This window comes from Drosophila melanogaster, chromosome 3R, assembly GCF_000001215.4.
Source record: "Drosophila melanogaster chromosome 3R".
NCBI lineage: Eukaryota > Metazoa > Arthropoda > Insecta > Diptera > Drosophilidae > Drosophila > Drosophila melanogaster.
The window spans coordinates 24,226,979-24,250,405 of NT_033777.3; the positions used below are offsets into that span (position 1 = coordinate 24,226,979).

General features: G+C 47.2%; 4 protein-coding genes, 2 long non-coding RNA genes and 1 other non-coding gene across 14 annotated transcripts; 5 read left to right on the top strand and 2 right to left on the bottom strand.

Moving 5' to 3' along the window:
- Positions 1–44: 44 nt before the first annotated feature.
- On the top strand, positions 45–1,560 carry CG13609 (uncharacterized protein). The gene has a single exon (NM_142976.5). It carries the CDS (start codon positions 146–148, stop codon positions 1,238–1,240), a length of 1,095 nt encoding a protein of 364 aa, NP_651233.1. The 5' UTR covers positions 45–145; the 3' UTR covers positions 1,241–1,560.
- Positions 1,364–3,057, bottom strand: Spase22-23 (Spase 22/23-subunit). Of its 2 annotated transcripts, none has more exons than NM_001260350.2 (1): positions 1,364–3,057. In NM_001260350.2, exon 1 carries the CDS (start codon positions 2,977–2,979, stop codon positions 2,440–2,442), a length of 540 nt encoding a protein of 179 aa, NP_001247279.1. In that variant the 5' UTR covers positions 2,980–3,057; the 3' UTR covers positions 1,364–2,439. The 2 variants fall into 2 exon arrangements, with proteins under 2 accessions (NP_001247279.1, NP_651234.1); NM_142977.5 differs by having other exon boundaries at positions 2,328–3,057.
- Acp95EF (Accessory gland protein 95EF) lies at positions 1,997–2,301 on the top strand. Its single transcript, NM_080159.3, has 2 exons — positions 1,997–2,031; positions 2,094–2,301. Exons 1-2 carry the CDS (start codon positions 2,014–2,016, stop codon positions 2,232–2,234), a joined length of 159 nt encoding a protein of 52 aa, NP_524898.1. The 5' UTR covers positions 1,997–2,013; the 3' UTR covers positions 2,235–2,301.
- lncRNA:CR45217 (long non-coding RNA:CR45217) lies at positions 2,920–4,386 on the bottom strand. Of its 2 annotated transcripts, none has more exons than NR_125241.1 (4): positions 4,046–4,386; positions 3,691–3,980; positions 3,565–3,631; positions 2,920–2,997 (listed from the first exon to the last, which is right to left on the bottom strand). It is a non-coding gene; the product is annotated as a long non-coding RNA:CR45217 (long non-coding RNA). The 2 variants fall into 2 exon arrangements; NR_125242.1 differs by having other exon boundaries at positions 3,565–3,634.
- On the top strand, positions 3,584–23,270 carry mask (multiple ankyrin repeats single KH domain). 6 transcript variants are annotated; one of them, NM_001260351.1, is made up of 18 exons: positions 3,584–3,670; positions 4,677–5,996; positions 8,415–8,453; positions 8,839–8,977; positions 9,049–9,292; positions 9,367–9,535; positions 9,845–10,144; positions 10,384–12,370; positions 12,438–12,502; positions 12,564–12,779; positions 12,851–14,066; positions 14,137–14,222; positions 14,323–14,598; positions 14,665–15,240; positions 15,302–15,566; positions 15,677–20,664; positions 20,735–20,911; positions 20,998–23,270. In NM_001260351.1, exons 2-18 carry the CDS (start codon positions 4,746–4,748, stop codon positions 21,034–21,036), a joined length of 12,033 nt encoding a protein of 4,010 aa, NP_001247280.1. In that variant the 5' UTR covers positions 3,584–3,670; positions 4,677–4,745; the 3' UTR covers positions 21,037–23,270. The 6 variants fall into 6 exon arrangements, with proteins under 6 accessions (NP_001247280.1, NP_788733.1, NP_001262904.1 ...); NM_176556.2 differs by lacking the exon at positions 8,415–8,453 and having other exon boundaries at positions 9,364–9,535; positions 12,842–14,066; NM_001275975.1 differs by lacking the exon at positions 8,415–8,453 and having other exon boundaries at positions 9,364–9,535; positions 12,842–14,066; positions 14,140–14,222.
- On the top strand, positions 4,208–4,741 carry lncRNA:CR44092 (long non-coding RNA:CR44092). The gene has a single exon (NR_074057.1). It is a non-coding gene; the product is annotated as a long non-coding RNA:CR44092 (long non-coding RNA).
- On the top strand, positions 10,188–10,306 carry scaRNA:MeU2-G25 (small Cajal body-specific RNA : MeU2-G25). Its single transcript, NR_048474.2, has one exon. It is a non-coding gene; the product is annotated as a small cajal body-specific RNA : MeU2-G25 (small nucleolar RNA).
- Positions 23,271–23,427: the final 157 nt, after the last annotated feature.

Below are 23,427 nucleotides of genomic sequence, written 5' to 3' on the forward strand. Positions count from 1 at the left end.
CGACCAACCAGCCAACCGATAGTGCGATACCAATAACAAACCGCTAAAAGCAAGAAGAAGCATATCACAGATAAACAAATTTTTAACCGACAAGTTGCCTATCCGACAAAATCCATATTTAATTAGATTGCATCTTGAAAGGGGCATGGAGCCGGTTCCAGAGGAAGCCCGAGGAGTGGGTGATGACGAAGGGGAACTCGATTGTCTAACACATATGATTGGGGCGTTGCTTTTGCAAAAAGAACCGGAAAATCCTGAAAATGGTGACTCAAAGGAAACAATTTGGAGTGGAGAGCTCGAATGGGAGGATGCACAGATATTGGATCAACCGAAGACTCTGCACACGGTCCAATGCAAAATCTGCTCCATGGTTAAAGAAGGTCAGCCGGAGATCAACACGGAGAACTGGCCAAACAAGCTGAAAACACAACTGATACCCAAAAAAGTGCTGGGTAAAATTGGCGAACAATTCCTAAAGGATGCCAGGATGGTTGTATTCCGATCCAGCCAAGGAGAGGTACTCAATTTATTGATCACGGCGATGAGCTCTGGTTTCGCTGGTTGCATCCACTTCCCCTCCAATCCCAACTGCAACATCAAGGCTCTAATTCTCATCTACTCGCGCGATCATCAAGCTTTGGTTGGCTTCATACCCAACAATGAGGATTCGTTTAGCGAACGACTGCAGGAGATTCTTCAGGGTGCAAAACGAAAGCCGGGCGTCAAAACACCCAAGCAGCCACAGCCAGAAGAACCGCCTCCTGTGGAGGAAGATGCCATTATAAATGAACTCCTATGGACTGGATCGCTGAATTGGTCGACACAAGCAAGTTTAGAGGAGCCAAGCATTAGTCACAAGCTTGAGTGTTCCGTGTACATAGCTATAAAAAACGGTGATCCCGGGATCAGTGCGGAGGATTGGCCAACTGATATGCCTATGGTTTTGATGCCTTCAATTTATCTTGGTCAGTTCGCCGGAGCGTTTATAAAGGACTCGAAACTTATAATTCTCCGATCGACACCTGGAGAAGAACACGACTCGCTAGCATCATCAATGTCCGCCGGCAGTTGTGGCTGTGCCCGATTTTCCTCCGAGGTCGTCTGCAAGGTTATCATGCTGCTGTATTCGTCCCCGAGGAACGCCTTCCTGGGCTTTATTCCGAGAGATCAAGCTAATTTCGTCAAGCGATTGCGGGAAGTATTAGACGAACATCGCCAAAAGGCGAGAAACAAAGAGTAAACAAGTATCTCAAGATGATCTCAAAGTATATTTAAAATATTTATTTGAACTCTAGGTATATCAAATTTATAGTCATCGAAGAAAGTATTGTTTTATAATTAGATATTTTTTTTTTTTTTGTTTAATTATTATAAATATAGACCAAAGAATATTTAAACAAGATACGCTCGCACGTCCCCAGTGGGAAAACATACCAAGGCTAAAATATGTAATCAGATAAATAATCATAAAACTGCGAACTCCTGAATGCATTTACGCAAGTTTGTATTACGAATGTCTGTCATACGTTGCCATATTAAAACTTAACCGATCTTATAAATAAACATTTTTGATGTGCATCTATTATGTTTATGTTCTACAACTAGGTCAAGGACAACTGTGTTATCGCATGTCAGATGCTGCAGCATTAATAGACATTAAAAAAAAAACCCCGACTGTAAAATAAGTAATCTAATGAATGCTTCTATTTAGGAAGTTTGAAATAAAAATAATCTTCCGAATGCAAAATCCTTTCCTTTTCGTATTAGTTGTGAATTGATCGAATAAGTATTTTCATATGTTGGGTTCATCATCTTCGTCTTAAGGATTACATTTTCAAAGGTCAATTAGTCTTTTTCATTGCGTAAGCCTTGTAAAAAATGTTAACGAATTTGATTCAGTTTTAAATTTTGAAACGAACCCATTCGATGCGGCCTTGAATACCAGTCATATATATATTGGAGATCTTTTACACATTTTTAGTATAGTTTTCGATTTCTTTAGCGGATATCAACATGGCCTCAGTAAAATTGGTGTGTTGGTACTAATCATATCTGCGTTCCAAAATCTAATATTTTTTAAAATTTTCGCACAGTTCTTTATTGCTATTTTGGTTGTAGCTCTATCCCTTAACACCTCAGCTGCAGTGTTGAACCCTAGTTCGACTGCCAAACCCAGATTTGAGACGAAAGACCGAAAACTAAGTGCTGGCGCTCTGCAGTCACTCGCTGGTTAATTACTATAGAAAGCTATAGATAAAATTGTCATTATAAAAATGGACCAAAAATAAATTATTTTCAACGAATTTCTCTTAAGTTTCTTTCGTTTGGGATACAGTTCGAAATCTTTACAAAGATATTTTATTTGGGGTTTTATTAGATAGACACTACAAGCTAGGGAACCCGGGCGGAACCAGCTGTATTTAGCATTAGCCCTAAGCTCTAAATGGACGAGGTGGCATAGTCGGCCGGGAACTTGAACAGGTGCTTTCCAGTGGCCTGAACGGAGGGAAGGAGTCCCGCGTTCGGAATGATGTTCCACGAGAGGTATAGCGATACGTTGCGGTTGTCCTTCAGGCCATTCCCGTCGTCCCAGAAGTAGTACTTGGTGTTCATGTTCTTGAAGTCCAATACGGCATTGTCGCCGCGCAGGATAATCTTGTCCCACAGTACCACCTGGTTGAGTTGATTGGCCGGTGTCTGGTACTCGGCGGTGAGATACAGGAACAGCTGCTTCACGTTCCAGTTGAAGATGCCTGTGAGATTCGTTTGCAGATCGAAGGTCACGAAGCCCAAGTCGTGCTTCTCCCGGGACGCTCCGTAATCCGGGACATTCTTCACCAGCACTCTGACCGTGTTGATGTTTGCATCGGTACGGTAGTCAAGAAAGACGGTGGACAGGAAGCAGCTGAAGGTGAGGCAAGCTAGAACGCTCAGCGTGTATGCCACCGTGGCGTTTCCTCGGGTTAACACCGTGTGCATTTTAATATCGTTTTATTCCTGCGATTCCGGCAAATGACACGTCGTGTTGTTAGTTTGGAAAAAAATTAGAGCTGGGACGATAATCGGATGAACGCGATACTATCGATGACTTTCCCGGTTCGGCCCGAAAGAACAACGCGAATAACCCGATTTCCTTTTGATGGTTAAAAATCAAAATATTTCGCGTTAAATCATTTCTATAGTCGTAATCGTAAATATCAGGTCATCATTTCAAAAACTATTCGAATAATAATTAATAATTTAAGCATTGCACAATTTTTCCTACATGGGCACACTTGCAGCAGAGAAAATTTGTTTTATATTAAAAACCGAAACATGGCAAAGTCGTGTATGTAACCGCAAAATCAAAATCAAACAATTTCTAATTTGCAAGATTCTTAAAGAAGATTAAAAATATCTCCATATTATGAACTCTCTCATATATAACAAGAGAGAAGTTAGTAAACAAATTCAAAACTAATGGGACCACAGCCAGACTATTCAAAAATATCACCCTGCCGGAAACAAAAGTGAAGGGAGAAATATCGATGTGAATTTATATCGCGAGCCGCAGTATGGTCCTACCTTTTCTTTCAATATCCGGGAATAATATGGCGATCCGAAACTCTGACGATAGACAGAGAATTTAACACTGCTGAAAAATTGATTAATTTGCTAAAAATTTTAAACGGTAATACGCGCAAATATTACCAAATTGTTGGGCATCGGTTGGGGCGTGAATTGTGCTAGTTTTTTGTCCAGCAAACGTCACTTAATTGGTGAAAATCGACATCGGAATAGTGGCAAAAAAATTTTCCCTCAGTCGCTCAGCTATTTTCTGGCTTCGTCTGCGCGTGTGAGCGGGATGGTGACAGCGGTCCGACTGGCCGCGTCAGGGCATCGCGTGTGCGGGAGAGAGACGAGGCTATCGACCAAGCGAGAAACGCATACGCCAAAGTCGAAAAGTGATTTTTTCTTCGTTCGTTCGGGCGAAGTCGAAACTGCTGCGAAAAGTTTTATAAATAAAGTATTGCAATTCCAAGTTCTCGAATGTTAGTAAACTTGCGAAGTGCAACAATCGATTGGTCGTTTCGGCGGCGTCTCCCCTCTGCGATTATATAAATAGTGAAGCACGTTGCCCCGAGTCCTAATTGCGCATCGATTGGTCTTGTATCCGTGAATAAACGAAATTGGCGATACGAAACGTGGGGAAATTAAGTGATCTAGTGCAATTTTTTTGTTTCGTCTTGCACCTGAATCATTTTCGGTGTAAAAATGTGAATCAGTGGACAGGGGAAATGGAATGGAATGGGAGAATTAAATGCGAACGAACGATGTACGAACGAGTGTGCAAAGGCACAGTGAAAGAATGCGCAGAGTTGCCACCTCGCTGGCTCATGTGCTTACGTGTGTGTGTGTGTGTGTGCGTGCGAATGTGTGTGTTAGTTTCTTTGCCCATCGCATATATATAAACCAATTCTTCACAATATCCAAAAATCAATATAACCCAAGAACCTATTTTTGTTGATGTGTTTCTGTGCCGCCGCCGTCACCGCCGTGACCCTACACACCTTTGAAAAACACATCAACAAAGTTGTTAAATTCACTTGTAGTGAAATTTATTTGGGACGTGACATCTGTTTACCCAAACTAAACATTTTAATTTCTATACCTTTACTTCTTTTGATACCCGAAAGGACGCGCGAATTGAAAGTAAATCAAAAAGAATAACCCCAACAACACAGAACCTCCAGCGAGAGAGTAAAATGAATAATGATGCGAAAAACCATGAAAGCGATGACTTGAATGTGCGCTCCACAGCGTATTTTAACCAACAAACCACAACCAATCAACCGAAAGCACCAGCAACCAGCAAGAATAACACAGGCTCTGGCTCTGGATCCAATAATAACAATAACAACACCAATCAAAACCCCAACAGACAGTTGAATCATAATTTACCCCGAATCGCTGCCGCCAGACAATCGATAGCCGCCGCTCTATTGAAAAACAGCGGGCGGAAGATTCTGACGGCCAAGAATGAGCCACTGACGACGACGGAGTCATCAGGCGTTTTAACCAACACACCTTTACCCAGCAATAGCCGATTGAAAGTTAACAACAACAACAACACCAATAACACTGCCAAGATGTCTGGAACTAGTAGCAGTCAGTCCTCGGCCACGCCCACACCGCCCACGGCCAGCAGCAGCACAACCACCACAACAACAACGAACATCAGCACCGGAGGCGGTGGGAGTGGCAGCAGTGGCGGTGGCGGTGGGAGTACCACGGTCATTGCCAATCCCGCATCGGTAACCAACACCGGAGCTGGAAGTGCCGCCAAGTTCCGTGCCGCCGTGGCCTCGGCGCCCAGCCCAGCACTGCCTGCAACCAACGCTCCTGCAAATGCAACTGCTGCTGCGGCAATAGCAGCAATCGCAACTGCTCCTGCCCCCAGTAGTAGCTCCTCCAGCTCCTCGTCCTCGAAGAAGACTAGAGCAGCAGTGGCCGCCCTGAAGCGACAGGTGGCCTTGCAACAGCAGCAGCCTGTTACCGGTAATGCACCCAACATGACCAGCAAGGATTCGGCGCATTTGAAATTCGCCACAACCACTCTGCTGATGGGCGCCGCCGCAGCTGCCGCCGATAGCAACGCTGGCGCTGCTCTCGGTGGATCAGGCGCAGGAGGATCAGGATCATCATCATCAGTAGGAGCGGTAGGCGGGGCCAGAATGGCCCTGAATCCCGCCGTTGATATGGCCAATGCCGCTGTCCTGCTTAAGCAAAAGCTAAAGGATGCGGCTGCCGCTGCCTCGGCCTCCGCCTCCAATCGCTCAGCCACCTCGTCCATGTCGTCAACCGCCTCCTCGCTGTCTTCGTCGGCGGGCATCGTGAATGCCATTTCCTCGGCGCTGCAGAACATCATCACGCCGGATACGGACACCGACACCGAATTCTATCCCCAGCCCGTCACCACAGACCTATCCGAATCGGAGGAGGAGTCCGTTTCAGAGGTGAGTGAGCCCACCTCTGCATATAAGCCATTACGTAGACTTGTCTCTAAGACATACTAAAGAGTATTGTATTCGCTTTAAAGTTGTCCTGCATGTCCATCGATCTTTTCGAAAGCTGACATTTTGGTACTATTTTGAAATCTCAAGCTTGTTACTCGACGCCTCTAGAAGTAGAACTAGTTTTTGTTTGGCCTTAGTCATAAACACATACTACACTCATCTTTATAAACCCATCTATTACTCGGAACCATCTTATCTTGCTTAGAATTACAGGACAACGCAATGAACTAGTGACTGTGGATTAAACTAGCTTTGTCACAAAAACCAAAATAGTATAAAAAAAAGATGGTAATGCTAAGCAGCATTTAAATTACAGTCATCTTATTTTTGGATATTTACATATACATACATATAGTTAAAAAAAAAATAAAGTAAAACATGTAATTTCCCTCAGATAATTTTGATTGATAGTGCAAACAATTTGGCTAAGACAGATGATTATAGGCGTATTGTGTTATCGGCTAAGTGATAACAAAACACTCCTTATCAGAATAACCGAGTGATTTATTATCGTAGTTGAACGAATAAGTATTTATATTTCAAACTAAATCCACGCTTGCCGCTCCACAGATTCGCATTATATACAATTTTACGTGGGGAAATACCTCGAATTGAATTGATCGCAAATATTTGTGCTACACGCAATTGTTGTTGCGGCGTCGCTCTCTTTCTCTCATACAAACCGGAAGGCTGTTTGTGTGTGCTAGCCCTATTCGCTTGATAGTGTGTGTGAATGATTTATCAGCTGTTCGACTGCTCGCTGGCTTGCCATAGTATGCGTATGCCTATGTACTTCTTTGTCTAGCAAACAAGCACGTTTGCGAAATGTTAAATGCAAGTTGATAGAAGAAAAAACGTAAAAGCTTTTATGTATGCAGCTACTCAATTAAAATCAAAGGTCATTGCATCGGTGGGATCTTGCAATTGACCCCCGCCTGCCCCACGCAAATTAGTAGTTTAATTTCCTCGCTGCTTACACATGTACATAATTTTTTTTTCGGCTGCTTTCGCGAATTCTCTTTTGGGCAGCGTGACAAAGATGTCCGTTGCCGGTCTGGCAACGCCATCGCTGCTTCTGCTTCTTCCTAGCTGCTGTTGTTTTTGTTGTTGCAGCAGTGAAGAAACGTATGTCAAACACTTAAAAAACAATAATAAATAAGAGCCATAATAATAATAACGCACTTAGAGTGTAATGAACTTTGGGTATCTTACTTTTTTTGGTCAAGAGACAGACAATCTTCTGATTATTTTCTGCGGTAGCGTGCAAACATTTTATGGTTGCTTTTCTTTTTCACAAATTTACGAACACACACACAAACACAGGCCCACACGCATACCAATGCGCAGCAACGAGAACAAACGAACCGAACGGCTGCTGTTGAACTCGTTCATGATGAATTTTTGTTGTAGGTTCTCTTTGCTTTTCTTTCCGCTGCCGTTTCTCTGCTTCTCAGATTGGTTATGTTCTTTTTGTTCCTCTGTTCATTCATCAAAGGTTTAGCAGACAGCACTTGCCCTCGTGTTGAAAATGTATTTCGGCAATATTTTTCAGCAATGTCTTTCCCTATTTTAATTTTTGATTTAAAAATTTAAGGCGTGGGCGTAAGCACACACACACTCGCACATTTATGCAGAGCGTGAGTGTATGTGTGTGTGCCGTATTTAAATCGATGTGCGAACTGCACTATCTGACTCATGCGGCTCTTAAAATTCACCGTAAAACTACTGGCTAATGTGGTAAAAATCAGGGTCAGAAAAGGTTTTTTTCATTGTTGATCTGGGAAGTAATATGAAAAGCCAACATACATAAGTAGAAGAAACTATGCATTAAATGGACTGTCCTGTTTTCTGTTAGTTTTCACTCTACGTCTTCTCCTCGTTCTACTCTGTTATCGATAATTAAATTTTTGGCCAACCTGCCCTACCATCGCTTTTTCGTCGCATTGGCATCACTGTTCAAACGTCATTTGTTTTATAGGATTGTTTTAAAACGTTTCTCGCTCGCCATGCAGTCCTTGTCATATTTGAAGTTTGTGAATTGTTGAATTAGACCAAAAACAAAAAAAATAGATCTCTTTAAATTTCCGTTGTAAACGAATTCCAACGCATCTGAGAACAAATGGACAAGGCAGCAACGGTTGACCGCTCAACTTCCAGCACGTTTTTGGAAAACTTGACCAAAGCAATGATTCGAAGATTCCGATACAGCGTGGACTATCTGCTGCATTTAATCGTCCATGTAAATTCGCTGTAACCTCTACAATATAGTTCAACTAGCCCTAAAAGAGTCTTCTCTCTGTGCCTGCGTTAATTTTTATTATTTATGTACACGTTTCTTTCGTTTCTCTTTATTTGTAGATCCTATTGGCATTCTTGTGTTTAAGGCCAGATCTCCTGGTAAGTTTCAGTTTCGCGTTATAAATCAGTTTCCCGATCCGCATCCCAAAAGTTAAAAGAAAACCCAACATAATCCATTAACTGAAGGCAAAAGGCAAACGAAAGTACCTAAACCTTCACACCACCAGTTGTACTAAAACATTAATTTACGCAGAATACTTGATCGATCTATAACCCAATTACTCCGCTTCCTCCTCGCACACATGATTAAACACACCTAAACCACACCACTTTGTTGCTGGCCTTAGACAACAAGAATGGGCTCTACTGATCAACTATTTAATAGCTTCTTTAATTTGTAACTTCCAGCTTTTACTCGTATATTCGTTCGTTAGTAGAAAATAGCTCGACTTGACAATGAATCAAAATGCTTTCTCCCTTACAGGACGATATTCCAGAATCGGATCCGGATAGCTGTCCACACGAGGGTGAGGTGCGCGAGGATGAGGACGAAACGGAGGAAGAGTCGGAAGACTCTGATGAGTCTGAAGGCGAAGAGGAAGAGGAGGATGAAGAGGAGATAGGTAAGTTTAATAAGCTCATAAACTTGCTTCACGTTATACTAATATCTATATCTATCCTATCCCTTCACCAGATGTGCTACAGGACAACGACGCGGACGACGAGGAGATCGACGATGAGGACGAGGAAGAGGACGCGCCCGAGGTGAGTTCCTTTCTCCTGGATGCCAACAACAAGCGTTCCAGCAATATCTCCGCTCTGCTCGAGGCCGCGGCCAATGAGAAGGCTCCTGTCCTGCGCCACGCCACTCACGCCATCGACGAGACCAAGCAGGCGCTGACAAAGATGCGCTGCGCCAGCAGTCCCCGCGATAAGAAGTGAGTGTTGTCGTTCTGTACCAGGGAATGCAGTGTATATTTACTCGCAATCTATTTACCTATTGTTGTAGCAGTGGATTCTCCAGATCCCTAGTGGCTGCCTGCACGGATAATGATGTCAATACGGTGAAGCGGCTGCTTTGCAAGGGCAACGTGAACCTGAACGACGCCGCCGCCTCCACGGATGATGGCGAGTCCCTGCTCTCAATGGCCTGCTCTGCGGGCTACTACGAATTGGCTCAGGTATGTAGTGTTATAATCACTCCAAAACGTTTTGGAATTTGACTAATTTCGGTAACTCGGTAATTCTGCTGGAAACTAGAAAAATATTTATAAAGTAAATGCACCTTTATTATATTGCGTGTCAACTACGTTCGTCGACGTGGCATCGCCACTGACGTTTGCCCACTCAGATGGTTTATCGATAAATAGCCCTGAATTAGTGTGCAACTAATTAAACAATGCCGACAGAGTTGAAAAAGACAAAACAAGAAATAAAAATAACTTCGGGCAATTCAAGACCACATCTAATCTAATCTTCGACTGTCATAGGTTCTCCTGGCCATGTCTGCCGCCCAGGTGGAGGACAAAGGGCAAAAGGACTCAACGCCTTTAATGGAAGCTGCATCCGCCGGTCATTTGGACATCGTCAAACTGCTGCTCAACCACAACGCCGATGTGAACGCCCACTGTGCCACGGGCAACACCCCGCTCATGTTTGCTTGCGCCGGTGGTCAGGTGGACGTGGTGAAGGTGCTGCTCAAGCACGGCGCCAACGTCGAGGAGCAGAACGAGAACGGACACACTCCCTTGATGGAAGCAGCTTCCGCCGGCCACGTGGAGGTAGCCAAGGTAAGTGATACCAGTACATGCCTTGCATCAATACTGTGTAAAATGCAAGTGATTATAATCCGAGATTTGAGAGTGTTGGCACACCTGCGACCTGAATCGCGTTACTGATTGGCGTAGGCAAGATGCCAAGCTCTGTGATTTACTTTGATCTTATCTGATGCATTCGGCAGTAATGTAATGGTTTTGAACTTTGTAATTGCTTAGCTAATTGCATATCGGTTATTCTTGTACCCATTTAGGTGCTGCTTGAACATGGAGCCGGCATCAACACCCACTCAAATGAGTTCAAGGAGAGCGCCCTCACTCTAGCCTGCTACAAGGGTCACCTGGATATGGTGCGATTCCTGCTTCAGGCAGGTGCAGATCAGGAGCACAAAACCGACGAAATGCACACTGCCCTAATGGAGGCTTCAATGGACGGCCATGTAGAGGTTGCTCGACTGCTGCTGGACTCCGGTGCCCAGGTGAACATGCCCACGGACTCTTTCGAGTCCCCGCTAACGTTGGCGGCTTGCGGTGGTCATGTGGAGTTGGCAACACTCTTGATCGAGAGGGGAGCCAACATCGAGGAGGTGAACGACGAGGGCTACACCCCGCTCATGGAGGCCGCTCGCGAGGGACACGAGGAGATGGTAGCCCTCTTGCTCAGCAAGGGTGCAAACATCAATGCCACGACCGAGGAGACCCAGGAGACAGCTTTGACGCTGGCCTGCTGCGGTGGCTTCATGGAGGTGGCTGCATTCCTGATCAAGGAGGGAGCTAATCTTGAGCTGGGTGCTTCCACGCCCCTAATGGAAGCCTCTCAGGAGGGACACACCGATTTGGTAAGCTTCCTGCTGAAGAAGAAGGCAAATGTTCATGCAGAGACCCAGACGGGGGATACTGCCTTGACGCATGCCTGTGAGAACGGACACACAGATGCGGCCGGTGTGCTGCTATCGTATGGAGCTGAACTAGAGCACGAGTCCGAGGGTGGGCGAACGCCACTAATGAAAGCCTGTCGTGCCGGACACCTGTGCACTGTCAAGTTCCTCATTCAAAAGGGCGCTAATGTCAACAAACAGACCACCAGTAATGACCACACTGCCTTGTCGTTAGCCTGTGCCGGCGGTCATCAGTCTGTGGTGGAGCTGCTATTAAAAAACAACGCCGACCCGTTCCACAAGCTGAAGGACAACAGCACCATGTTAATTGAAGCCTCCAAGGGTGGACACACTCGTGTGGTCGAACTGCTTTTCCGCTATCCGAACATTTCGCCTACGGAAAACGCAGCGTCTGCGAATGTTACCCAGGCAGCACCAACCAGCAACCAACCTGGTCCAAATCAGATGCGTCAAAAGATCATGAAGCAGCAGCTTCAGCATCAGTTGCAGCAGCTGAACGCTCCCCCTGGCTTGCATGAGTTGTCTGAGGCGGCACGTGCATCCAATCAACAACATTTCCACCAGCAACAGTTCAGCAGTGCCGGCAACGGATCCTCCAACATCGTGGCAATGGGAACTGGCGACTTTTTGGATGCCGGAGAACTCCAACTTACTGCTACTGCGGGAATGAGTGCGGGAGCCGGAACCAGTACCACGGGCAGTGAGACTGGTATGGAGGAGTATGGCGAAGTCGGAGGAATTGACCTGACTACTCTTGGCGCTCAGCAGCAAGAGGGTCTTATTGCAAAGTCGAGATTGTTCCATTTGCAGCAGCAGCAGCAACAACAGCAGCAGCAGCAACAACAGCAGCAGCAGCAGCAACAACAACAACAGCAGCAGCAACAACAACAACAGCAGCCACCTGCAGCTGGCCAGCACCAGTTAGTGCCATGTAAGCACTTCGACCTGGACATGGAGCACATCAATTCTCTGCAGCCGCCGCAAAAGGCACCGCCCGCTCCACCTGTACTCTTCCACACCGTTTGCCAGCAGCCTGTAATGCAACAGCAGCAGCAGCAGCTTCAGCCAGGTCAGCTCAAGTTGAAGGCCATGCTACCCAACCGCAATCGCGCGTTGAAAACCGCCGAGGTAGTGGAGTTTATTGACTGCCCGGTGGATCAACAACAGCCTGGCGAGCAGGTGCGCACGCAGCCTTTGGGTGAGGATGGAAAGACTCCTCAGTTTGCATGCGCTGGAGAGGATCCACGGTTGCAGCGCCGTCGCGGCTTTATGCCGGAGCTGAAGAAGGGTGAACTGCCGCCGGAGAGCAGCAGCAGTGACCCAAACGAGCTAGCCCTTAAAGGTGAGCTAAAACAGCCTAATGTTTCCTTTTAAAGGTTCTTATTCTTTGTATAATTCTTTACAATCAGGAGCCGACAACAATCAGCCCGTACCGACAGCACTGGACAATAGCGCATGCGCCCAGATTCCAGCGGTAAGTCCCACATGTCCTACTTACACAATAATTTCTATAACAACTGGATTGTCAATTACAGCGAAACTCTGGCGGAGCAATAACCCATTCCTCCGAAGTTCTGCAGAGCACAGCTATCAGCGACAGGCCAAAGGTAAAGGCAACCAACAAGAACAACCGAAAGCAAGCGGCCGCAGCAGCAGCAGCTGCAGCAGCAGCGGCGGCGGCAGCAGCAGCGGCCGCCCAACACGCCCAGCAAGTGTTGCCGAACCCAATGGTCTCCATCTATAATAACCTGGTACGTTTTGCTAACGCTTACCTTTTTTATTCATACAAATAAAACATTGTATTTATACGCAGCATTTGCAGCACTTGCAGCATCCGCATCTCCAGTTTCAGCAGCAACTTCAACTGCATCACCAGCGAGTAGCTGGACTGGACAATGCAGCGGCTGCAGCAGCAGCAGCGGCTTCATCCGCGAACATGGCCTACTCTATTTCTCCGGCATCTCCACTTCCCTCGCCCACTGGCAGCGGCAACTATGTCGATCAGCAGCTGCAACAGCAGTCCATGGATGTTGCTCTACAGCGCAAGACGGCCATGGACGATTTCCGTGGCATGTTGGAGACGGCGGTAAATGGTCCAAGGGGCAGAAAAGACCTGGCTCTTAACACACCACAGCTGAACTTCTTCAAGGACGGCTGGCATATGGTGGGAGTGCACAATTTCTTTGGTGATCAGCCAAAGTCGCCCACTGAAACACCGCCTGAAATGGAGGAGACTACCATGTCCTCACCGACCGAAGCAGATCGTCTCGGATCGGAGCCTCGGGCCGAGATGAAGAACTTGGCCACGCTCTGCTCGGCCGCAGCAGCAGCTGCTGCTGTGGCAGCGGTTAACAAGGATCAGGTTGAGATTAGTTCGGATCTTGAGAGCGAATGCGAGGATGATGCAGAAGGTGGTGCTGGGGCAGATTGCGAGGAAAACACACTGCCGCCGGAGCCAATTGAATTGGCGGCCGCTCTAAGGGAGGATGGCATAATTGTGGAGGAAGAAGAGGATGACGAGGAGGAGGATGATGATGATGAAGAGCAGGATACCAACAGCGGTGAGGTCGACAAGCTAAACTATGATGACGAAGACGCGGAGGTGGACAACGATGGTGAAGTAGACTACATCGACGAAGACGAAGGTGGTGGAGAAGGCGAAGAAGAAGAAGATGATGCAGATGATGACGAGTTCTTCTTGGACGAGCCTGATAGCGACCAAGGAACTGGCAACAATAATAACAATTCCAAAAGCGGCGCCAGTTCGTTGCCATTGAAACAGCGCAAAATGGCCACTCGGTTGGAAAACCTAATCCTAAACTCGCAGACAGTGTGCGACTTCCCGCCTGAACTTAGCAACTCGGAACTGGTTCATGTCCTGCCCCAAATAAGCAATCTCAAGGCAGCGGCCAACAGCAACGCGGCTCTGAACAGCGTACTCCAGCAGCAGTTGGCAGCAGCCTCCGCGGCAGCGGCGCACGCCAAAGCGTCTGTAGTCCACCAGAAGCAGCAGCATGGAGAGGGAGATCAGCAATGCGGTAAGATCAGAAACGGATATTTATCATATCTATATTCTAATTTGGTTACGACGACGACCTGTGTTTGCAGAAGATGACGGCAGTGCCAGCGCAAGTGAGCTATATTCGGGTTTGGAGCACTTTGCCAATGATGGCGAAATGGAGGATATATTCCAGGCAAGTTAATTTAAACTAAAAGGAATATGAATGTTAATTGATTTATTGTTCTAAGCATTAGTTGCATATAATAACCATATATTTGTACTTTTTGTTATAGGAATTGGCAAGTAGCCTAAACTATCCCGAGCTTGCCGAGTTTAGCCTCAATCAGATGTGCAAGGGTCGATTTGCTGGAAATTGGGCGCAATCTTCCGGCAAGTGGACTGGTCAGGAGCAGTTGGTGGGTGTGGTAAGGTCGCCGGGTCTCATTAACCCAGGCGATGTTCCGCAGGATGCCCAGCGACAGGCGAATCTTGTCCTCCTCGACTATCCCATGCAGCAAAACATCCAACTAGAGCAGCGGCTACTCGATGCTGAGGAAATGCACCTGCAGGTTAGTTTCATTATCCACAGCTAAGGGATTCGGATTTTAAAAAATACAATTTACTTTTCTTTGTAGCAACACCAGCAAACACCGCTCTCCTTACTGCCCTTTACGGATGAGCAGCAGCAGCAGCTTCATCACCAAGCTTTGTCCAATGCATCCGATTTTCAGCAACACCAACAGCTTGCCCTGGAAAACGATCCAGAACTAAAGCAGCAGCTTCAGCAGAACTCCAACGCGCGCATAATTAAAGCTGTTGCTGCCCAGCATCAGCAGCAGCCTCCAACCAACTTCGTTTACAACGTGGAAAGCGGCGACAAGAATGCTCCGCCAGTGCAATTGCTCTTCCAGTTGCCACCACACATGGCGCAACATCAGGCGCAGCAACAGCAGGGCGTTGGAGAGCCTCTTACCGAACAGCAACAGCAGCAGTTACACGCTGAGCAGGCGCATCTCTTTCAGCATCGAACTGGCGGTCAGCGTCCGCCCACCCAGAGTGAGTTAGAGCAGGTGGCTCAAGAGCTATTGCTTCAGCGAAGCGGCCAGGTGCCGGCAGGAGCTCCTGTTGTTGGTGTTCAGGCAATTCCACTCAAGCAAAAACACTTTAACCTGCATCCGCCGCCGTGTCCACCCACCTGTGTCCAGCATCAGGTATGTTCATACATCTCAAGAGAATCAAGTGAAGTCTTATGCGCTATACACTATATTCTAGGTGGCCACGCAGACGCATCCTGCTTCTGTTGTAGTGCCGCAGCCTGCTGTAGGATATACACAATTCGCTCTTCAGGCCTCTCAGCAACAGCAAATGCAACAAAACGAGCTCTCCATTTGGCCGATGGCCACGCCTACTCCCGCGCCCAGCAGCGGTGTAAGCTCGACCAAGTCGATGCCCGGCGGCATTGCCAAAAAGGCCATTGACAAGCAGTCGCGCAAGGAACGTCGTTGCGTGGTGCGCCAGACACCAGCAGGCATTCAAGGTGGGTCATCCCTACATAATTAGTATCTTATTCATTTGTAGTCTTTACATATAACCAGATTACATTTTATTTCATCAAATTTAAATAATTAAATTTAATTTCCCTTGCAGAGAACACCAAACTCCATCTACAGCCTCAGGTCGCAACAGCCCAGCAACAATTTCTAGTGCAGAACCAGTTAGCAGTTGCGACCACCGTGAGTTTGGACAAGACTATCGAAATAGATTCAGAGACGGAATCCAACCACGACACGGCGCTAACCTTGGCTTGTGCCGGCGGTCATGAAGAGCTGGTGGAACTGTTGATCAATAGGGGAGCAAACATCGAGCACCGTGATAAGAAGGGATTCACACCGCTTATACTAGCCGCTACCGCTGGCCACGACAAAGTCGTGGACATTCTGCTCAAGCACAGCGCTGAGTTGGAGGCTCAATCAGAGCGTACGAAGGATACACCGTTGTCCCTGGCATGTTCTGGCGGCCGATACGAGGTGGTGGAACTTCTGCTTAGCGTTGGTGCCAACAAGGAGCACCGCAATGTATCTGATTACACTCCACTGAGCTTGGCAGCCAGTGGGGGCTATGTGAACATCATTAAACTGTTGCTTAGCCATGGAGCAGAGATCAATTCGCGAACGGGCAGCAAACTGGGCATTTCACCGCTTATGCTAGCCGCTATGAATGGTCATACGCCGGCGGTTAAGTTGCTTTTAGATCAGGGATCGGACATAAATGCCCAGATCGAGACGAATCGCAATACGGCCTTGACTTTGGCTTGCTTCCAGGGCAGACACGAGGTCGTAAGTCTGCTGCTTGACCGACGGGCCAATGTGGAGCATCGAGCTAAGACGGGCCTGACCCCACTCATGGAAGCCGCGTCAGGCGGTTACATAGAGGTTGGTCGCGTTCTGCTGGACAAGGGTGCGGATGTGAATGCTGCTCCGGTGCCGACGTCCAGGGATACGGCTCTAACAATTGCCGCCGACAAGGGCCATCAAAAGTTCGTGGAGCTCCTGCTATCTCGTAATGCCAGCGTAGAGGTAAAAAATAAGAAGGGTAACTCCCCACTCTGGCTGGCTGCCCATGGTGGTCACCTGAGTGTGGTTGAGCTTTTGTACGACCATAATGCTGACATTGACTCACAGGATAATCGACGTGTTTCCTGTCTGATGGCTGCCTTCCGCAAGGGGCACACCAAGATTGTGAAGTGGATGGTGCAGTATGTGTCCCAGTTTCCCTCTGACCAGGAGATGATTCGCTTCATTGGTACCATAAGTGACAAGGAGCTGATAGACAAGTGTTTTGACTGCATGAAGATCCTGCGTAGCGCCAAAGAGGCCCAGGCCGTCAAGGCCAATAAGAATGCTTCGATCCTTTTGGAGGAGCTGGATTTGGAGCGGACTCGCGAAGAGAGCCGCAAAGCTGCCGCCGCCCGTCGTCGTGAGCGCAAGAAGAAGAAGAAGATGGAGAAGAAAGAGGAGAAGCGCCGTCAACAACAGGGCAATGGGCCTGGCGGAGACGATATGCAAGGCGATGACGATGACGCCAGTGACAAGGATGATGATTCCGACAAGGACGATGAAGACGAGGAGGCAGCGCCGGCCGCCGCCCGCGAGGAGGGAGACTCTGGCATCGATCAGGGCTCGTGCTCCAGCGGAGACACCAAAGGTGCGCGCTTCGGTGGCAGTCAGTCCGCTCAGGCTGCGGAAGCGGCAGCCAATTCCGTGTCCACCAACAGTCAGGGAAAGAAGAACAAGAAGCAGGCGAAAAACAAGGTGTTGATATCGGTGGAACCAACTCAACCAGTAATCACATCGAACTCCGTCCTCAAGGGCGTCTGTGCGAAGAAGCATCCCGCAGTGGAAGTTGTAAAGCAACCTCCTGCCACACAACAGGCTGCTCCTCTTAAGCGGCAACTCGATGTAAAGAAGGAGGAACCTGCGCTCAAAAAGAAGGAAGAGAAAAACAGCTCGTCCAGCAGCAGCAGCAAGCGTGAGAAAGAGAATCTTGCGCCCAAGGAGGTTGCACTGCCAGCCAAGCAGCAGCCCAGTAGCTCCAGCAAACTGCAGAGCAGCGAGTCTGCGAGCAACATAAACAGCAGCACCGCTACCAACACCAGTAGCGCCAATACTACTCGGAAGGAAGTTGCAAAGCCAGCGTCACAAACTGCGAGTGCCACCACTTTGAATCCTGCAAAGCGCACCGAAGTCGATGGCTGGAAGGAAGTAGTCCGCAAAAGTAGCGCCCAGCAGACCACAGCGGTGGGAGCGAGTGGAGCCCCACTGCCTGTCACAGCCACCAGTTCGGCCACCAGTGTGCAACATCATCCGCACCACCACCTAGCCAACAGCTCCAGCAACAGCTCAAGCTCCCTGACCACCAGCACTACTACAGCAGCGTCTTCGGTTCCCGAGATGACGTGCAAGAAGGTGCAAGTGCCCGTAAATGCCATCTCCAGGGTTATTGGACGAGGTGGAAGCAACATTAACGCCATTCGGGCCACCACTGGTGCTCACATCGAGGTGGAGAAGCAGGGCAAGAACCAATCAGAGCGTTGCATCACGATCAAGGGCTTAACCGATGCTACAAAACAGGCACATATGCTCATTTTGGCACTAATCAAGGATCCCGATGTGGACATATTGCAAATGCTGCCCAGGATTAACAGCAGTATTAAGCAGGCGTCTAGTGGCGGAGCAAGCACCCCGATGTCCGTGGGAACTTGGGACAATCGCACCGCTGCCGGTGTGAATGCGTATACCTTTTCTTCTGCCGCGTCCACCACCTCCACATCCTCCAGCTCGTCAGCTAGCTCTACTACACCAGCGGGAGCTTCGTACAGCAATGCGCACAAGCAGCACCAACAGCAGCCGCAGTCAGTGAAGGGCCCAAGTGGACGGTCATCAACGTCGGTCAAGTCTAATGGCAGTAGCACCAAGGTATCGGCTTCGAGTGGATCGGGTTCCCGGAGCGGCAGGGCTGGCAGTAGCTATCTTGCCCAACAGCAGCCTGGTCGCAGCTCTGGAGGTGGCTCTTCAAATGGCGTGATCAAGAGCAAGTCAGAAAGCTCTTCCAAATCCCTGCCAGCTGCACAAAAGAGCAGTACCACTTTGGGTAAATCATCGACTGTGTCACCGGGTGCACAGAATTTCGCAAAGGCAGCGGCTATTGGACAGTCCTCGCCCAAAAAGGCTGAGGGTGGTGCTACATCTGCGGTGGTCACCTCTGCCGGTGGACGCAGCAGTGGCGTGGTGGCTCCATTTGGACGTGGCAAGCCTGTAGCTGGCCAAGGAGGACCTGCAGCAACGGCGGCTTCCAACGTTGCCCAGCTGGGAAGTGTGAGTGGCAACAGCAACATATTGGCTGGACCAATTGGCACCTTTAATGTAGCGGATGTGGCTGCTGTGAATGCAGCCGCGGCAGCAGGAGCAGCAGCAGCTACCAACAGCAATGTGAAACCCATTGCTCCCATTGCACCGCCCAGTAAGCGAGTTGGATCTCCCACCCAAGTCCAGCAACAGCATCAAACACAGCAGCAGCAACAACAGCAACTACCCCAGCCCGCACCAGTTCCTGGCCCACAGCCACAACAACAGCCGCTTCAGCAGCAGCAACAACAACAAGCTCCTCAGCAGCAGCCACAACAGCCAAACCAGCAACAGCAACCACAGACGTCCCAGCAAAATCTCGTGATCAATACAAACCTACTGAACGATCTGATGGCCGCCAGTGCAGCAAACACCACCAGCGATAGCTTCAGTGCCCAGCTAGCAGCCAAGTTGTCTAGCGCATATTCCCTGTTCAGTGACTACCAGCAGTCGCAGTGGGGCAAGTTGGGTGATCCAGGCATCGGCGGTGGAGCAGGAGCTGTTGGCGATGGTCTGCCGCAAGCGGATGCTTCCAAGGCACCAGGATACAATCGCAACATCCTTAGCTCGCCCGTTGGCAGTTCCAAGGCCTCGTCGAATCACTCCACCTCGCCTCCTGTGGGTAATGTGATCCAACAGCAGCAGCAGCAGCAACCGCAATCTAGCCAACAAGCTCTCAACATTATCACCAGTGGACCAGGAGGGCCTGCTACAGCACCAGCCAGATCACCGATGGTGTCCGCCAACGAGGGCAATCCCGCTGTGGGTCAACCCTCCATGAATGGAACCCAAGGATTGGGTGAGACGGCTCCTGCTCATTCACCAGGCGTTATCAAACCGCCCACGGCCACAGTTCCCATCCAGCGTCATGTGCCCATGCCGATCTCTGCGCCGGAGGCCGGAGCACCGCCCACATTTGGAGCGATTGGTTCCAACCCAGCTAGCGGTAACAATTCTGCGGCTGCCCAAGCCGCAGCTGCCGCCGCCGCCTCGGCGATGATCGATCGTCAGCAGCAGAATTTGCAGAATCTGCAGACTTTGCAAAATTTGCAAAGGATGGTGGGAGCCTCGCAGCAGCAGCAGCCACAACAGCAGCTGAACTATCCAATGGACCCCACATCGTCGTTCATCGTGGATGCTAATAACGTACTGCGCCTGAATCCACGCGTCATCTTTCCGCAAGGCAACACCAAGCCACCGCAGCCACCGCCGCAGGGTGGAACGCAGTCGAATGTGTTTGGAGGAAATCCAGGCAGACAACCACCTGGAACGGGTGCCAGACAGCCAGGAGGAGCAGCTGCACAGCGTTGGTATGGCGGCACTCTGGAGTATCCTTCATACACGGGCCGTGATATGCTGCACCTGGAGAATGGTGCCGGCGGAATGGCGGGTATGGGCTCACCATCTGCCATGTCGCCCAACCACGACGACATTCGCAAGATGCCGCGCCCCATAGGCACTGAGCGAGCCGCATCATGGAAGTACAACAACTTTAACGTTGGAGGCCCGTCACTTAACATGGAAGATGCTCTAGCCAGTGTGTTGCCCCCATGGGCACATGAGCTTAAGGCTCAGCCTCCAGGTTTGCAGCAGCCGCCTCCTCCGCCGCAGTCGCAGCAGCAACAGCAACAACCGCTCAACTGGCTAAAGCAGCAGCCGCAGCAGCAGCAGTACAGGGCCTACAACAACGGACCCTATCCGCAGCAGCAGCAGCAGCATGAGCCAATGAATGTAAGCAAAGATTGATGAAATGTTTTATTTAAGATTGGCGTTATTTAATTTGATATTCCAATATATTCAGATGCCCATGGACTACCACAACATGCAGGCACCTCCAAATATGAGCCAGCAGCAGCAGCAGCACGTCAACTTGATGCCCTCCTACGGCTACCAGCATTTTGTGGGCGCTCCTGGAGCCGTTGACATCTCCGCACATATGCCGGACAAGATGGAGGTGTGGGATCACCACGATAAACACGTAAGTTAGCACTTGCAATCAGAACGACTATATGAAATTGGTTGAAAATTCATATCACTAAACGCAATGTTTTCCTTTTTATATAGATGCCCTGGACCAACTATACCACCAACTGGTCCAACTGATGTGCCAGCGAAACTCAGATGGAGGATCTCTTCGATGCCTGAATTGAGCAGCTCGTACTGAGAGAACTTCTGCAAACAAATTACCAGGACCTAGCAGAAACGTCAACATCAATAGCATCTCACTGATTTGAACATGCAAAGCGAAATAATATTTTTTGAATTTGTACAATTACTATTCGGATTCTCGGCTTCTTCTCCGCAATCCTAAATCTTCTAACTGCCTGTCAACTTTCGTGGAAACCAACTAACAGCAACAGCTAGATGGAAAATTGCTACATGGCTTTGTTCTTTAGTTTAACAATATAAAAACGTTTGAATTCGGGTAATTATTTAACTTCGCAGGCAATACGTGAATTTTAACCGCAAACATATAAACATAATAACGCTAAAGAAATGCAAAATGATAAAAAAAAGCAAAATGCTAGAAGAAAACATGTTTGAAACTGGTGCCCAGGCAACTGGGTCCAATATATATTATTTATTTTTAAATGTATTGATATTTTTTGAAGAAGCATGAAGTTAGTGGTAGCTTTTTGTGTGTTGAGCTATAGGGAAAACGAAACGAAAAGTAAATCTTCTACACACACACACACACATATATACAAGCACTAACCCCTCTCCCGCACACAACACACACACAAACCCACACACCCGCATATACACAAATACATTTACGTTAGGATAAAAGTCAGTCTTATGAATGAAACATTAAATTGAAATGTTTAGCGCCAGCTAAAGTTAAAATACACACAAACTTTTATTACAACACTTATACATAAATACATCTATATATATATTTAATAACATTAATAAAGGCAACAAATGAATGTCGAAACTGTAAATTCAAGGCGCGCACTATTCTCTATATCCCCAGTTTTTCCCCGATAAAATCCAAACCCCAAACTAAACTAAACTAAACAACAAGAAGCTAACAAACTGGAAACTAGAACAAAGCTATGAAAACGCATATGCATACGCTATGAATCGCAAAAAAAAGTACGAAACGAAAAACCACAGCCGACAGATAATTACTTAATTCAACATATAACGTATACATACCGCAAACTACTCCCAAACTCAAAGATACTACCAAACCAACCAATACGAACGAAACATCCGAGGCGGAGCTGCTACAGAGCTTGGTGTTCTTTGCCAGAAGTGAATGGTGTGGTCGATACCCCGAAAAATGTAGTTAGTAGAAATTGAAATTGCTTAATTAACTAAGTAAAACATCAATAACATAATGGTCGAGTAACGTTTTAATATTCCATTTACGAGAACTAAACGATATACGATACGATGATGATGATTAAGATGACGAGGCGACGAAGCGGCGCGCTTGCTTGCCATCTTTGATGCTTTTCCGACACTGCTCATAGACGTACATAAAATATATACCTATCTAAAATATATACTAGCGAATAGCATATATGAGATACACGAACTTTTATTTCGATCACCCGATGAACGCGAGCGGAACGTGAAACTAACGAAGATATGTAAAAACACTTGATAAACCTTAACAAAAACCCTTCTTGCCTGATCCTCCAGTCGGCACGAGTGAAATCCGAAGCCCGGGACACCAGTCAAAGGTGTGGGGGGGTCGTCATGCAATTGCTTTGTAAAATTCTAGAGGAGAACGATAATGTTGCTTGAGATGATGATATATAATGCTTAGAGAACCCACGCATAATCTAATGACACACAGAAACACAACAAATTCGATGGTTATTGCAAGATATACTTTATCGATGATAATGATGAATATGAAAATACGAAATAAATGATAATATAAGTGAAGCATGAAACTACTTTTTTTCTATTTTTCAATGTTTTAGCTGCAAGCAAATAATGTAATGAGAATGTGGAGATGTTTGTTTAAGTTATTTGATACAACAAATTACGAGAAATATATATACCACATACACAAACACCTAAACCCAAACACATGCCCGATATGCCCGACAGGAAGTTTATTCGATTTTGTTGATTAACAAAAAGATACAACCGAATATCTGAGGACATACAGCCGTTATGAGATGATTGATTATGAGATCCTTGATTGAAACGCAAACAAAACGATGGGAATAAAAATGAAAAATACAAAAGCATACTGAATAAATATAGAATTTTTTTCAAGCGAAAGAAATTAAATTCACATAGATTTATTAATTTAAAAATTAATATAAATATACTTCAAATATGAAAAGTATGAAAACAAAAAAAAAAAATGCAAACAAGAAAAACAAAAAACTACATATATTAAATACACACATACTATATGAGTATACTACGGATTATTATTACTCTTATAATTATTATTATTGTATTGAAGGAAAAATATAAAAGAGAACATTAAACAGCATAAATAAAAAATAACAACAAATTGTT